The 15,631-nt window shown below is 37.5% G+C and overlaps 1 protein-coding gene across 3 annotated transcripts in view; it reads left to right on the forward strand.

Annotated features, from left to right (window-relative positions):
• The window catches only part of EML6 (EMAP like 6), a 125,147-nt gene that overhangs the window by 34,886 nt on the left and 74,630 nt on the right, over positions 1–15,631 (forward strand). For all 3 annotated transcript variants that reach the window (XM_074163841.1, XM_074163849.1, XM_074163859.1), the window contains exons 2-4: positions 5,925–6,084; positions 11,029–11,127; positions 13,177–13,245. In XM_074163841.1, the coding sequence (XP_074019942.1) occupies positions 5,925–6,084; positions 11,029–11,127; positions 13,177–13,245 (328 nt within the window). The remainder of the gene's footprint in view (positions 1–5,924; positions 6,085–11,028; positions 11,128–13,176; positions 13,246–15,631) is intronic.

Here is a 15,631-nt window from a genome sequence, read left to right on the forward strand (position 1 = left end):
CAACTGGCATCTTTAATTATCCTAACAGGGTTCCAGCCTTGGATGCTAGATTCAGAATTGCTAATCTTGGAAGGAAGGGAAAAGGAAATGTTCCCTGAAACCTCTTCTTCCTAATAGACCTTTTTATTAATAAGGTGTAATATTAAAATATTACCTAAAGTTTATTGGTTCATCTTGCATGGATTGTTTGCTTAAAAGAAGTGTCCATTGAGGCACTTTTATTAATGACATTTTTTTTGCAAACACATCAGAATGCTTTTGGAATTCACAGCTTTTTATGCATACACATAAGCATTCAGCTGCTCAGAACAGCAGACTGCCAGGAATCCCCTTGCTTTCTTTGCCTTCCCTGGAAGGAAGGGAACATACACTTCCAAAGCAGTTGATCTCTGCCTCTTACATGCATGTGCATCTGCTCCTGTTACTCTTCCCACAGAGAGAAAGTCAAGTCGTGTGGGGAAGTGACTGCCACTACCAGCAAGCAGTACCAGCATCAATTGCTGCTACTTTTATCCTTTCCATTTCCACCCCAACTCTTTAGCAAAAGAGCATCCAGTTCCTTTTCCCACAAACCTGTAAAGCAGAGAGAAATTTTCTTGTGAAATTTCTTCTGCCCAGACGCTTACATCTTGTGGGACTGTACCATGGTCAGTGAGGGCACTGCATGTGCCATGGCTGCCCTTGATTCCCTGTTCATCTTTTCTCATGGAGCAACCCTGCTCTCACTGCTCATTGATAGTAAAGCCTTTGCTAGTATAATTTGTGTACTGCGCTTACGGGAAAAGCATGGGAATTACCTGAATTGCATTTAAGAGAAATGTTATCAATTTAAGAGAGAAATCTTGATTATTTTTTCCCCCCAGTTTTATTTATTTTTGTAATTAGGTACTGGAACTGTTATGTATTCTCAGTACTGAGAATAGGTCTGCAAATATACATCCACCAGTAAGAGTCTGCGAACTCGGGTGGATAAGCAGAGGAAGGGAGTGCAAGCTTAGGGAGGTAAAGTTGTGTGGAAGGAAGTGTGGGAGTGAAGAAATTCATGACTTGCTCAGAGATGTTAAGTCTTCAGTAGTCCAGCCATTTGCTTTAGTCGAACAGTTCTGATGTACCCTAACGCATCTCAAACAGCTATCTGCAGACCTGTTGCCTGTGACTTGCAGAAAATTGTCTGGTTTGATAATAAAGACTTCTGTATTTCTAGATGTTCTTCCTGTTGGAAGGAATAGGAAGTAATTCCCTAATAATATTTTTCTATACCTTGAATTGCTGTTGTTTGAATGCCTAATCTATTCTAATAATTTTTTATATTGCACTGATTATCACAGTATTTCAGTATTTCCCAGTGGTGCAAATAGTGATGTGGTATCATTATAAGTGCTTTAGATATAGGGTAGGATATTTGCTTAGAAAGGTTGAAGAAATGCACCTAATAGTTCAAAACAAAAGCAGTGAAGTTTATACTCATTTTAAAAGGCAGGGAAAGGGCACAGAACCTGCCCCAGCAGGAAATCTTACAATCTGAAGACACCAAGTGACCCTGTCACAGTTTAACCCCAGCTGGCAGCTAGGACCACGCAGCCGCTCGCTCACTCCCCTCGGTTGCAATGGGGGAGAGAATCAGAAGAGTAAAAGGAAAAAAACTCGTGGGTAGAGTTAAAGACAGTTTAATAGGTAGAGCAAAAGCCGCACATGCAGGCGAAGCAAAACAAGAAATTAATTCACTGCTTCCCATCGGGAGGCAGATATTCAGTCATCTCCAGGAAAGCAGGGCTCCATCACACATAATGGTTACTTGGGAAGACAAATGCCGTAACTCCTAACATCCTCCACTTCCTTCTTCTTCCCCCAGGTTTATATACTGAGCATGACATCATATGGGATGGAATATCCCTTTGGTCAGTCGGGGTCAGCTGTCCCAGCTGTGTTGCCGCCCAGTCCACTCGCCATCAGGGTGGTGTGAGGAACAGAAACAGGCTTGAGTGCTTACCAACAGCCAAAACCATTAGTGCTCTATCTACAGTATTTCTCATCCCAGATCCAAAACATAGCACTACACCAGCTGCTAGCAAGAAAGTTAACTCCATCCCAGCCCAAACCATGTCAGACTCATATTGCATATATATTTTATAGTTGCACATACAATTTTTGTATTTTAATTCACAACAAACATGTAATTCATATATCAAACAGTCACCAAGTTTTGTTCTTGAGATTGGACTCCATTTCCTTGCTCTGTAACCCAGTGTTCTTTCTGCTGAAAATAGACACTTGGTTATCTAACAGCCAGATTGAACGTAGGCAGCTATAGTGCATTGTAAAGGCTGTTAGCAGGAGATTAATGTCCTTAGTGGTTCTGAAAAATCAGACTACTTATTTAGGTGCCAAAAATTTATATTAGTTCCTAATTTTAGTTCCCCCACTAGTTGACTTTATGTGTCAAAAAGGATAAAACAAATAACAGATACGTTCAGTACAGACATATTTATGTTGTAGGAAATGTATTCTTCTTCTTAACCTTATATCCAGGAATGGAAATACAAAATATAAAATAGGAAGTTCTAGTATGTGAAAACCAAACTGTGCAATACAGTGGTAGATGTAATTAAGCTGCAGTTCTGTCCTAGCAGTGAGCTAGATTAGCCCAATTAATATTTTCCATCCGGTTTTTATTATTGAAGAAAAGTATTCTAACTTAATTACTGGAATTACAGCTTAAGTATGGTGGAGTCATCCCTTATTCCCCTTATGGGTTTAGTCTTGAGGTGAACTAGTTGACCCACAGTATAATGTAAAATCCAAGTCTATGCAGGAAAGGAGGCATGAGTAGGAGCAGATAAAACAGTTTTACTGGGCATTTGCTGAAATTGTTCTTTTTGTGCGAATTGTTCTTTAACACTAAAAAAATTGAATACGTAAGGTTTTGAAACTTCCTTCAGTTTTTTGATGAATTCTTTTTAAAAATTAGTATTATCTACTCCTGGGATAGAAGAAATATTCAGCTGCCCTAAGCCACCTGTTGAATGTCAATTTCTTATTAGGATTTTTTTCTTATTCTGTCTATAGCTCATGTACTCAGGCATTGTTCAAATTTGTTTCCTGGATACCAGTGTAAAACTTTGTATTCATATTACTTGAGGGAAGGTTTTTTATTATTAACATCCCCAAGCTAGATTTTAAAACTACATCCTCTGGGTTTTGTCAAAGAGAATGCCTCAAGGGTTGAAGGATAGCTTGACAATTGCTCAGAGCAATGGCAAAGAGCAACTTCTGATACTGCGATACCAATAGCCTGCATTCCTCTTGTTAATGTGGGATGAAGTTTACTAAATGGCAGCCTTTTGTCTTTTGTGTTACAATGAAAGTCTGTTACGTGTGACCAGGAATTTTTCTTTTATTTTAATGACGCTACTGCTTGATTCCAGAAAATGTTTGACATCTAAGAGAAAAGCTCCCAAAACAACAAAATGGAAGTAAATATTAGTGTTCATACTTGGGCAGGGGCAAGAGAGAAAGATACTGTGGAGATTTTCCTATCTGAAGGACTGTGAACAGAAATACAGCTTGATTCTGCTAACAGAGCCTGCATTAGAATGCAGTTTACAATAACGTACCTCTGTACAAATACTACAGAGTAAAAAAGTTGAGCAGTCTATGTTTAATAAATACATAAGAAAGAATTGGTCAAAGCAAGTCTTCTGAACACCAGTGGAGTCAATCACTGAAAACCGGGAAACAGTTTTTGAAACATTGGTACCTTTCTTGGATTTAAGTTGTAGAAATGCAGCTTGATATGTCAGTTTTTGTGCAAAGCACTGTTTCTAATTGTCTGTTAGAGAAAATGAGGTAAACTAATACAGTAAATTTTACCTCTCCTTAGGCAGCAGTAACTAAAAGTAGATCTTAAAATACATATATCATTGTTCTTCAAATACAGGAGGAACAATTTATTTCTCTGTCTCTTCTGAGGCTACCATCTTTAACCATGTAAAGATGAGAGGATTTCTTGTATGTATTTTTCATAGGGAAAAAATATCCATTATTCAGCCACCGGTCCATGTTTCAGAATACTTGATGTGTAAAAGAGGACTAAATTGTAGAAGATCATCCACTGACTATATCCACTAAAGCTATGAAAGACTAAGATAAAAGACTCTCCATCATTTTTGAGAGGTCTTGGAGAACAGGAGAAGTGCCTGAGGACTGGAGGAAGGCAAATATCACATCAGTCTACAAAAAGGGCAAGCAGGAGGACCCAGGGAACTACAGGCCAATTAGTCTCACCTCTGTCCCTGGGAAAATAATGGAGCGACTCGTTCTGGATGTCAAACACATTGAAGATCAAGAAGTTATTGGAAGTGGTCAACACAAGTTTACCAAGGGTAAATCATGCTTGACCAATCTGATAGCCTTCTGTGATGTTATAACTGGATGGCTGGATGAGGGGAGAGCAGCAAATGTCATCTACCTTGACTTCAGCAAGGCTTTTGACACTGTCTCCCATAACATCCTCATTAGAAAATTAGGAATTGTGGGCTAGATGAGGGGGCAGTGAGATGGATTGAGAGCTGGTTGTGTGACAGAACCCAGAGGGTTGCAATGAATGGAGCAGGGTCAAGTTGGAGGCCTGTAACCAGCAGTGTCCCCCAAGGGTCAATACTTGGTCCTGTTTTGTTCAACATATTCATCAATGACCTGGACGAGGGGACAGAGTGTGTCCTCAGCAAGTTTGCTGATGATATCAAACTGGGAGGGCTGGCCGACACTCCAGAGGGCTGTGCCACCATCCAGCGTGACCCGAACAGAGGTTACGCTGGAGAACTGGGCAGAGAAGAACCTAATGAGGTTCAACAAGGTCAAATGTAGGGTCCTGCACCTGGGGAGGAAGAACCCCAGGCACCAATATAGGTTAGGGGTGGATCTTCTGGAAAGCACTCCTGAGGAGAAGGATCTGGGAGTCCTGGTGGACAGCAAACTTTCCATGAGCCAGCAATGTGCCCTTGTTGCCAAGAGGGCCAATGGAATCCTGGGCTGCATAGGGAAGAGTGTGGCCAGTAGGTCGAGGGAGGTCATTCTCCCCCTCTGCTCTGCCCTGGTGAGGCCACAACTGGAATACTGCATCCAGTTCTGGGCTCCCCAGTTCACGGGAAACAGGGAACTACTGAAGAGAGTCCAACGTAGGGCAACATGGAGGGATTAGAGCACCTCCCTTACGAGGAAAGGCTCAAAGAGCTGGGGCTCTTTAGCCTGGAGAAGAGAAGGCTGAGGGGAGACCTTATTTACAAGTACCTAAAGGGTGGGTTGAAGGAGGATGGAGCTGGACACTTTTCAGTGGTTCCCAGTGACAGGACGAGGGGCAACGGGCACAAGCTGGAACATAGGAAGTTCCATTCAAATATGAGGAAAAACTTCTTTCCGGTTAGGGTGCCAGAGCTCTGGAACAGGCTGCCCAGGGAGGGAGCCTTCTCTGGAGATCTTCAAGACCCACCTGGATGCAGTCCTGAGTATGTGCTCTGGGCAATCCTGCTTTAGCAGGGGAGTTGGACTAGATGATCTCTGGAGGTCCCTTTCAACTCTGACAATTCCGTGATTCCGTGACTGCATGTTCATGCAGTTTATCAAAAGTATTCAAAAATTCTCTGGTTATGTTTTCCTTGATTTTTCCAGTTAAAAATACCGTTACCTGATAAATTGCATTCTGCACTAGCCAGGTCAGTCTCAGTTAAACGTTATTTTAAGATTGAAGTAAATAACGGGATAGACTCAGTTTCGAAGACAGTTGATATAATCATTCCAATAAATCAAAATGAGCTAAAGTTTCTGAGAACAAAAAAAAATAGTTAATTTTTAGTTTAATTTTTACATTTGATACTATTTTACTGATTCAGAAAGTGTATTATAACTTAAACTGTGTTCTATTTCAGCCTTGCAGTTCACCCGGATAAAACTTTAGTAGCTACAGGGCAGGTTGGGAAGGATCCTTACATCTGCGTCTGGGATTCCTACCGCATACAAACTGTATCTGTTCTTAAGGATGCACATACACATGGAGTTGCCTGCTTAGCTTTTGATTCAGATGGCCAGGTTTGTATATCTTCATTCTCTGTATTTTGCATTTAGTTTGATTTCTGATTTTAGAAGATATGCATATTAAAGTATTTTATATGTTTGGGTATATGGCTATAGTATTGAAACTCTTATGCGATTAAATTTTTAATGCAAGGACTGCAAATACACCTCTTTCAAAGAAGATGGTTTTGAGATGAAGGTCACACCTAGCATTGAAGTTCAGTGGAGGCATTGGGTGTTGGACAAATATCCATAGAAGAAATGGCCCTCTGTGACTCAAATATAATAGCTTCACCACATACTTGTCACCTGCTGTTCAAGGAGATCAGTTCCTGCCAGAGTCCTCACAATCCTGCAACTTTTTTCACATCTCACTGCTAAGAGAGTCTTATTGGCTGCACAGTCAATTTAATTGAATAATGGGGCTAGGACACAGAGTGTGTGACTTTGTACAACGTTATTAGATTATATGATATTTTGAGACAAAATTTAAAATCTCAGTAAATGGTGGGTTATTCACAGCTAAACTCATTGATTTATTTTTTTTTCACCCTAAGGCCAACTATTAAAAAAATTAAGTTGTGAATGAAGTAGGACAAAAATAGATCCATGATTCGCATAAACCCGAGAAATATTTCACATCCGTAGTTTTAGAAATATCTATCTGTGCAATTTTGTCATTATTGATGTCAAAATGAGTTTTCTGGTGTAACGCTGTGGTCATACTTTATAGTTGGTTGCTAAAATATTTTTAGGAATGCTTAGATTAGCTGACATTGGACTGGATTCTTGCACAGATCTGTACTGTTTTTTGTATTTGCTTGTGTACCTCAGAATTGCATCCCAATAGGGCAGAACTACCTTTAGATTCATGTAATAGATGGTTAGCTGTCTATTGAGAAGTGCTTTATAATCATATACCTAGCTACTCTTCCACTGTCCACACAGTGCTTTTACTACTCTTTCTGAGATCAGAATTGGCCATACAATGCATAAAATGTATTTTCATGTGAAGCAAAACTAGTTTTTGTTGTGCATTATGTTGTGTTTAAGTTTAAAAATTAGTCTGAAATGAAGAACACCAACATAAACAATTGCCTTTAACATGTTTAAAGAGCATTGGGTAACTTGAATTACTGAACAGCACTATGGATTATATTTCCTCATTAAAAGTTGGAGCTAGCTTTCTATTTTAAGCTAATTTTTCAACCATCTTCCTCCATTCTTAAAATAAAGCCGTTTCCTTTGCAATCTCCTGTACCAATTCTAATTAAAGAAAAAGATGTTCATGGGAATTGTGGAATAAAAAAATCAGATGAGAAAACCCTCAAATCAACAGAACAAAACTTCTAATGCTATAATATTTTTTCAGATATTGTTAATTCAGAAATACCTGTTCTTAATTTTTTTTTCTCATTTTTAACTTTATGAAGTCTGGTGGCTAAACATTTTAAAAAATCTGTTTAGGCACCTGATGGTAATAAAGGCTCACCAAAGAGTCTGGTCAGTATGAGTTAAAAGGTGGAGGCTCCTCTGAAAATCCTGCTTGGGTGCCTTGCTGTAATTAAAAACTGAACTTATTGCTGTGTTGACCTTGCAGAACAGTAGCGTTCTGTTTCTGGAAGTGCTGGAGAAGTTGCAGTTTATTCTGGAAATAAAAATTTGCGTAGAATGTTTTTCTATCTGGAGAAAGACCAATGCTGGAAAACATAAATATGGATAACGTATCTTGGCTTTTTGCTGCTCTTTCTGGCTTTGCAGAAGAAGCTGCTGTGCTGAGCCAAAATTAAAGGGCATCGTAGAAAGGTTTTGAGTATTTGGAATTCAGAGCTGCTAGCAGTTCTAGGGACCCAAGGAAGCTGGCATCTTGTGACAGGACAAAACAGACTTCACATACATTGCTTGCATCTTTCCTTCTAGTGCATACCTTTCATTCTTTTATATTGAATGTCTTTAAACATCCAAGAAAGATTTGTATTTTAGCCCCAAAATGCAAATAAATTCACAGTTGCGTAAGGTATAGATGCTTTAAGCAATGTATTATTTTCTCTGCTACCTCTGTCAGCTGTCTACTTTCTAAATAAAAGTAGACTAAGGAAAAGCCCATATCATTCTGCTTCTCTACCTGAGCTGGTTCTCCATAAAGTCAGTTTTGCTTCCTCCCACTGCGCTGTGCACAGTTTCTGGTTCCAAGCATAGCTGCTGTTTTGAGTGCTGCACAGCTCCACTATGTGGATTTACCGTGGGTCCCAAAATAGTGACACTATGCATCTATATTTTAGCCAAGTTAATTAGCTCTTCTTGTACCAGAAATTCTGAGGTGTCTGTTTCAGGCATTCAAATGAATTAGCTCTGAAATATTACTTCCTGCTGGACTTCAGCTAACACTGCCTGGAGAGAAAGCTAAGTTGTCTCTGCAGCGCTTCCCTGGCATAATTTACCACAAACTGGGTAATGGAAAGTAAACAGGATTTGTTATCTTTTATAATATATGGAGAAGATCAATATGCACCTTAAGTCAGGGGATAGCTTATATGCTTTCTTTATTTTATGTACCTTCAATATAGCTTTCAATTTGGAGACAGATATCTTTTGAGTAAATTTCCTATTTTGTACATTATTTGTAATTAATACTGTATTTTAAAAGTACTGATGGCAGCTCCATATCTTGCAGAACTGTTGCTATTTAAAAATACATATTTTAGCTTTTTCTGTATGACCAGGAGATGACATTTGATGGGAGGGAGGCTGTACTTTGTTGAAATGTTTAATGAAGAGCTCTTGCTTTGCCTATAATTAAAAATGTCTTTTGTTGAATAAGGAATTAACTGCAGTTTCTCCTTAAAAGTACTAACATCTACCCTTCATAGAATTAGCTACAAAGCTGATGTCTTTTATATTGATATATTTCACCAACACTATACAGTTCAATTTCTGTTCTCAGTTATTTTAGATGAACCCTTTTTGTGTGCTTTCTAAATATATATTTTTTTTCTAAATGGAGTGAGGAGGGCACTGCCATAATACATACATAAATTTCTGAATTTGGCATGTGGTAGCAGTAGGCTTCTTTAGCCAGATCTTCTAAATCTGTCTAGATTTAAAAGTAATTGTTTAATTACGTGCATAAACTCCTTGGCAGATATTTTCTTCTGGTAGTTCTGTACATTCTGAACTGAATTCTGTCAAATTCTCTTCCAGAAGGAGGACTAAAAGTGTGTTTCAACTAAAAAGGAAATTCAACATTTACCAGTTTACCTTTCTGCCAGCGGGAGACTTTCCTCAGTAGACCTTTGTCAAAAGAAAATATAAAATATTTCTTAATTTCCCCTAGTACTTTCACTGTCCATCTACCCCACTAATGGCAATTTTCTGACTGGTAGTTACAGTTCAGGTCTGATGTTGTTCACATCATGAATCTAAAAGATACTGTAAGTACTGCCATGGTTTCCATGGTGAAGAGAAGAACATAAAAGAGGTGAGAAAAAGTTGGAATCAGTGAAGGTTCCATGAAAAATATCTTGTGTATCTTTATCTATTATCACAGACTGTCAGATTTTAAACAATTTTCCTATTGAAAACTTGAGCCAAAAAATAGTGGACGTTTAGTTGAAGGGAAGTCGGTTGAAGAGATTCAGTTTGCAAGTCATCTTCTTGAAGAAAATCTTCAAGGAAAAGATCTGGTTAATGTGTTTTCTGAAACGTATGTCCATTTGGATCAGATGATAGATCTGCTAATCTTTGAGGCAAAAAGAAAGGTTTCATTTATTGCATGTTCTTGAAGTGCAGGCTTTCCTATAACAGAGCAAAATGCTTGGGAGCTTCAATTGGACTGTTGATTCTTTATGATAAGAAGTTAGTAGACAGGACAATGAGAAGAACATGAGACAGACAGTATGGACACAACAGATAGGGCTGGTTTTAAAAAGTCATGTTGCTGAGCGACAAGATTGTTTCCCATGAAAATACTCTCTCATCTTCCCATGGTGGAAGTTACTCAGGTATATTCCTTTTATAATACATGTTGGACATATCCATTATATGTTTCTATCCAACGTGCTTTGGCATCACATCCATTATATACAGTTGCCATACATTTGGCACTAGCTTAAGTCTTTGCACTGGTACAGATCATGACACCCAGTTCTACCATCTCTGGTCTGACAGTCAAAGGTCTCTCACCTAATAGGAAACTTTGTTGGAAATCACATCAAGTTGAACCTAATTAGCCCAGTCATTGACAGGGAAAAAAACTACAGCCTTCACAATAACCATTGATCTTCTGGATATGTTGCAGATGTATTTGATCCACCATGTCCCCCCCATTCCTTAATTATTCAAGTAGTCAATACTAGGGTGCAAAGAAACTGAGAATCAGACCTACCTGAACTTTTTGCTATCTAATAAATTCAACATAGACAGGAAGATTTTCCCTTCCATTTTATTTTGTTCTTTTTCTTTCTTGCGTTATTGAGATTTACATATATTAAAATTATTTGTTGTTTTAATTAGTGATTTTATATACTAAGTTATGTAAAAGGCAATTATTAAAAGTATATCCAATTCTGATTCTAAAGCTCAACAAAATGAGCATAATGAACAAAATTTTATTTGTAAATAGAGCTTTTATTCCCTATTCACTTTTATTATCAGGCTAGTAGATCAAAATGATAGAAAAGCGTGCACCTGAAACAAGCACCTCAAATCTTTCATGATAAGAATTGTACTTGAGATTGGTGACCTGAAATTAATAACCTGATATTTAGAAAAAATTAGACATTTCAGTGCTCTCTCCAGTGAGTAAATGATGTGTGAGTATCTTGACAGTGCCTGTAGTAACATAATTCAAACACAAGTCACATGTGGGAAAATCCATTTGTACACATAATAATCTGAACTACAGTAAACTGATTTTTGAGTTTATTTTCTGTTAACTGGATTACTATTGTTTTTCCTTAGCGCTTAGCTTCAGTGGGACTGGATGCCAAAAATACAGTGTGTATTTGGGACTGGAAGAGAGGAAAACTACTGGCAACAGCTACAGGCCATTCAGACAGGGTAATCGTATGAAGGGTTTACTGAATTTTGTCTGGGAGTTACAAAAGTGTATTAAAATAATTTTTGTTTATATTAGGTTAATCCAAAGATAATTTTGATCATTCTGCCTGGCTTTTAAAATATTGAACAAGGTATTTCTTTCTTCTTATTGTGCCAGAGAGAGCACAAAGCACTCTTGTTAATAAACGAGGCACATGATGGATTCTTGAGCTGACTGTCTAGCGAGCCTAGGGAGAAAATACTTTGTAATTTCGCGCTGAGTAGGATGATTTATAGCTCTTTATATAAGATGTGAAATGCTAGCTCAGTGGACAAAGAGAATGTTCTTTCTGAACGTTGTTGAAAAGACATTTTATCCTGAGGGAAAGTTTAATTATCTTCCTTTTATTTTTGCTTAAGACAGTTACCTATACTTAACATAAATATCCCTTTTGTATCAGTTAATTTCAGGTAAAGGTTCATAGTCACATCAATAAATATGAGAACTGAACAGGTCTGAGTTTAGAATATTATTCAGGATTAGGAAATGTTCAAACAGATTTAACATAAGCAAAATACCTCCCCAACATATATACACAAAAGGATGCATACATTAAAATACATTATGGACACATTCTGACAACTTTTCTCTTATCCATATTATGACGTTATAGCATGTTAGAGTGTTATAATTTTGAGATATTATAATGTTTTACTACACATGATGGAGTACTTATATGTGCAAAGCAACAGAATAAACCCTTCCTTACAGTTTGTGCATACATACAGTCTATCTGTACCTTGTGTGTCATCTGAATAAATCTGGTACTTCATTTTTACTTACAGTGTTCCCAACACAACAGAATCTTAGTCCTTATTTGAATTTCTCTTTCAGAACAGATTCACTTTCAAGTTACGTCAGTGGAAGTTTTGCTACTGACCTCAGTAGGTACAAGATCAGGTTCTGAATTAGCAGAAGACTCCAGGACAGGCAAGAAGTACTGAAACCTTAGTCTAAGTAGACTTTCACAACCAGAAAAAGGAGATTTTGCACTGAAGAGGGAGTGGGAAAAAATGCATATCTAATTAGCCCACAAGTTCTGATGATTTAGCGTGCAAGAGTCATAAAGCATTTCTGAAGGTGAAATATCTTGTGTATTTTAACAACACTTAAACAAAATAGTACTTGAACTACTGTAAATCCTGATGTTTATAAAGAACATAAATATTTTGTAGGAAGGCAGTGCTTCCTATTGTATAAAATGAATTATGAGGAGGCTTAAGATAAGCCTTTTCCTGTAAACTGTCTGAAATTCTCTTGTGATTTATATTTAACAGCTGAAGAACTAAAAGCAACAAAAAGTCTCATTGGCTTTCTCTACAGACATACGTTTCCTGAAGCAACTAATGATTGTGTTAACTTCATTGGTTCTCAGCTTGGACATTGAAAAGCTGATTGCCAGAGGTGAAAAATCTAAAAATAACATATTGTTGAAAATCTGGGTCAAAATACAAAGTTTTTGTTTCCAAACTTTATACAATATTTTCCATTTGGCATAATCACATAGTCATAGAATACACTGTAAGTTTGGTCACAATGAAAAATTCAGTTTTAACTTTGTAGATTAGGTCAGATGAATGATATTCACCAATTTTGTCACTGAGGTCTTCTAGTAATCAGGCTAAATTACATACAGTACCTTTTACCTAAAATAATGAATAAAGATAAATGTACTGATCTTTCTTTCCTAAACTTGAGGAACATTAGCTTACACCATAATTCCCGTTTTATTTGAGACAGTAGGTACTGTTTATTCAGTAATATCTTGGAGCTAGAATAGATTGATAGTGTGAAGGCAGGAATGAGGTGTGTTGACAGAACTATGTGAGGAAGCCTGCATATTTGCCTTCATCTTTGTTTAAAGAGTTCAAAATTTACCTAAATAGTATTCTTTCATTTTTAGTAGTACGGTGCAACAGAAATGATGTCTAAAAATTGGTAAAAGCAAACTGATCCTAGATGCAATTACTCTATAATTTAAAATACCAACTTACTGTATTTCTTAACAGATATTTGATATTTCCTGGGATCAATATCAACCAAATAGAATCGTCAGCTGTGGAGTAAAACACATAAAGGTAAATAGCTTTTGTTGTTTACTTGTTAAAATAAATACCACAAAAGAAATTTTTTCCTCTTATGTGATTAGAGCTTTAAATACAAGACAGTTTATGTTTTTCTTTCTTTTCGCTGTGAACATTTTTGCGAAACTTCTTGTTTGAGGCCAATTTAGATATTCAGCAGTGACTGAGGGGTAGATCCACTTAACAAGCGAAGTGGGAAGATCATTTGGTGTAATTGTCGTCATTATACACTTATAATTTTGGAGTTCTCTGACTTCTCTATTCCACCCAAATTGCTTCAAAATTATCTCAGCCGTCAGTGATTTCTCTCATCAAACATCACAAAGGGTCACTGAACAGGTATAGGAAGAACTAAGTTAAAAGTATACGTTGAATGAACTGCTATTTGGCTTGTCATGCTACCAGCATTTGTAGGAATACCACAGAGAAGGTATGCAAGACCTGCAGAGATTAAAAGATGAAAACTCTAGGGCCCCACTATTTGCTCCCTCCAAGTCACAGTTTCTGGACATGATTTATATATGAACCTAGATATATCCTGTAAGTTTAGGACAAAACATTCTCGTGCCTGTAAAAAGCTTAGAAAGAAATTCTTCTGCTTGCCAATATTCCCTGCAGGTTTCTGTTTTTCTCCTGTCTCATCAAAAGCATTCCTAACAGATGGCAATTATTTCACATGACTGGGGTGGGAAGAGCTTTAACTAGTTTAGGAAACCAGTTAATATCTCTAGTTCTGGCTACTGAGAAGCGTGTGCCCTTAAAACCACCACTGCTTTCAAACTGTGGTGGTTTTGGCAGAAGTGATACCATCTGTTGTATTCTGCAAGCTGTTTTCCAAAACCTGTCTTTGTTTGGCATCTGTGTTCTGTTTAAAATGGTCATAATTACCCTGAATGTGCATAGTACCAGGCAAAGTAAATATATATACATATAAGCATGCCAAAAAAAGAAAAAAAAAGGGGGGGGGGTAGGGAGAATGATTAAATATTCCCTCTAGTGATGCTCAAACAGCAGTCTGTATACTTGTCATTCATTAGAAGGCTGAGGGAATGTGATAATTACTTTAACTTGCAACAAAGGAAAAGAATAGCTCTAAAGTAATTGTATCACTTTGAGCATTGAGACTAATCTTTGGGAATAATGCCATTTATTCCTTTAGCATTTCAGTTCCATTTGGCTCATTTGGCTGAGCAGATATTAGAAGCTGTGGTATAGCCCAGGAGCAAAAGAATCACACTGCGCTCAGGATCCTCCCTTCACCCATTTCCTAACACTGCCTTTCTATTGCTAACCAGAAGGAGAATGTATGTTTTATTCACAGCATTAAAGTCATGGGGGAAGTATTCCCACAGTTGTCTTGTAAATTGTCTTATATTAAGAGGCAATGGGAAAATTTAATTGGATTAGAAATAGAGAAGGATCTGAAAAATCCTTGAGCCAAGGATTTTCGGGAATACAGCTTTATAGGAATTTTAAGTACAAAGTATAGGAATTGTAGGTTCAAAGAGAAAGACCTTAAAATTTCAGCTTAGAGTCATGAAAAGATGTAAGCGTATAAAGTGGTACTGAGATAGACATGGTACATCTATGTCAGACACTTCAATATTCCTGTCCAATCTCTAGTATCTTTCCAGTGTGCAATGGACCATAGATGCCTCAGCTAATAGAGACCTGAGCTGGCAAATCCATTCGGGACTGTGCTACACCACATAGATTTACTGTTCTGTTTCTGCACGTGTCCAGAACATCCTGGTGCTGGCAGACCTCGATATTTCAGCACTTTTCTCTTACACACCTAATTAAAATTGTCTTTACTCTGCCTTCCCTGGAAGCTCTGATCCTTGAGAGGAAACTGAATGCACTGACTATCATCTCTGCTTGATAAAATTATGTTTATTTAAAAAAAAAAAAAAAAAAGCACTCTGAACTGACTCAAAAAGAAAGAGTATGTTATTTCTAGCCAACCACTAAAGACACCCTTCTAAGACAAACTGTATTCTCTTGACTCTTTGCTCTTCCCCAGTCAGTCTTACATTGGTTTTTGCAGAATGTTACTGTGTATGTGTAGAAGTCATGAAAGTCACCATTCCACACTTGGAGAACCTACTACTCTCATAGCCAGAGAGTTGTTTCATGTACAAGCCTTTGCAGTCTCCATCCAACAGATGGTTTTGCAGTAAACGTCTCTATATTTGAGGGGTGTATCTCTTTCAATGCACTGGAAAAGGGCAGAAATGTCTACTCCAGGCATGTAAGTTCTTTAAGATCAAGTATTTTATTACTTCAAACTCTAGCTGTATTTTAAGTTTTGCAGACAAGAAAAATGGGATGGTCCTGGCTTTAAAATGTGTTCATTCACATTGATAGATGTCACCCAGCA

This window comes from Numenius arquata, chromosome 2 (assembly GCF_964106895.1).
Source record: "Numenius arquata chromosome 2, bNumArq3.hap1.1, whole genome shotgun sequence".
NCBI lineage: Eukaryota > Metazoa > Chordata > Aves > Charadriiformes > Scolopacidae > Numenius > Numenius arquata.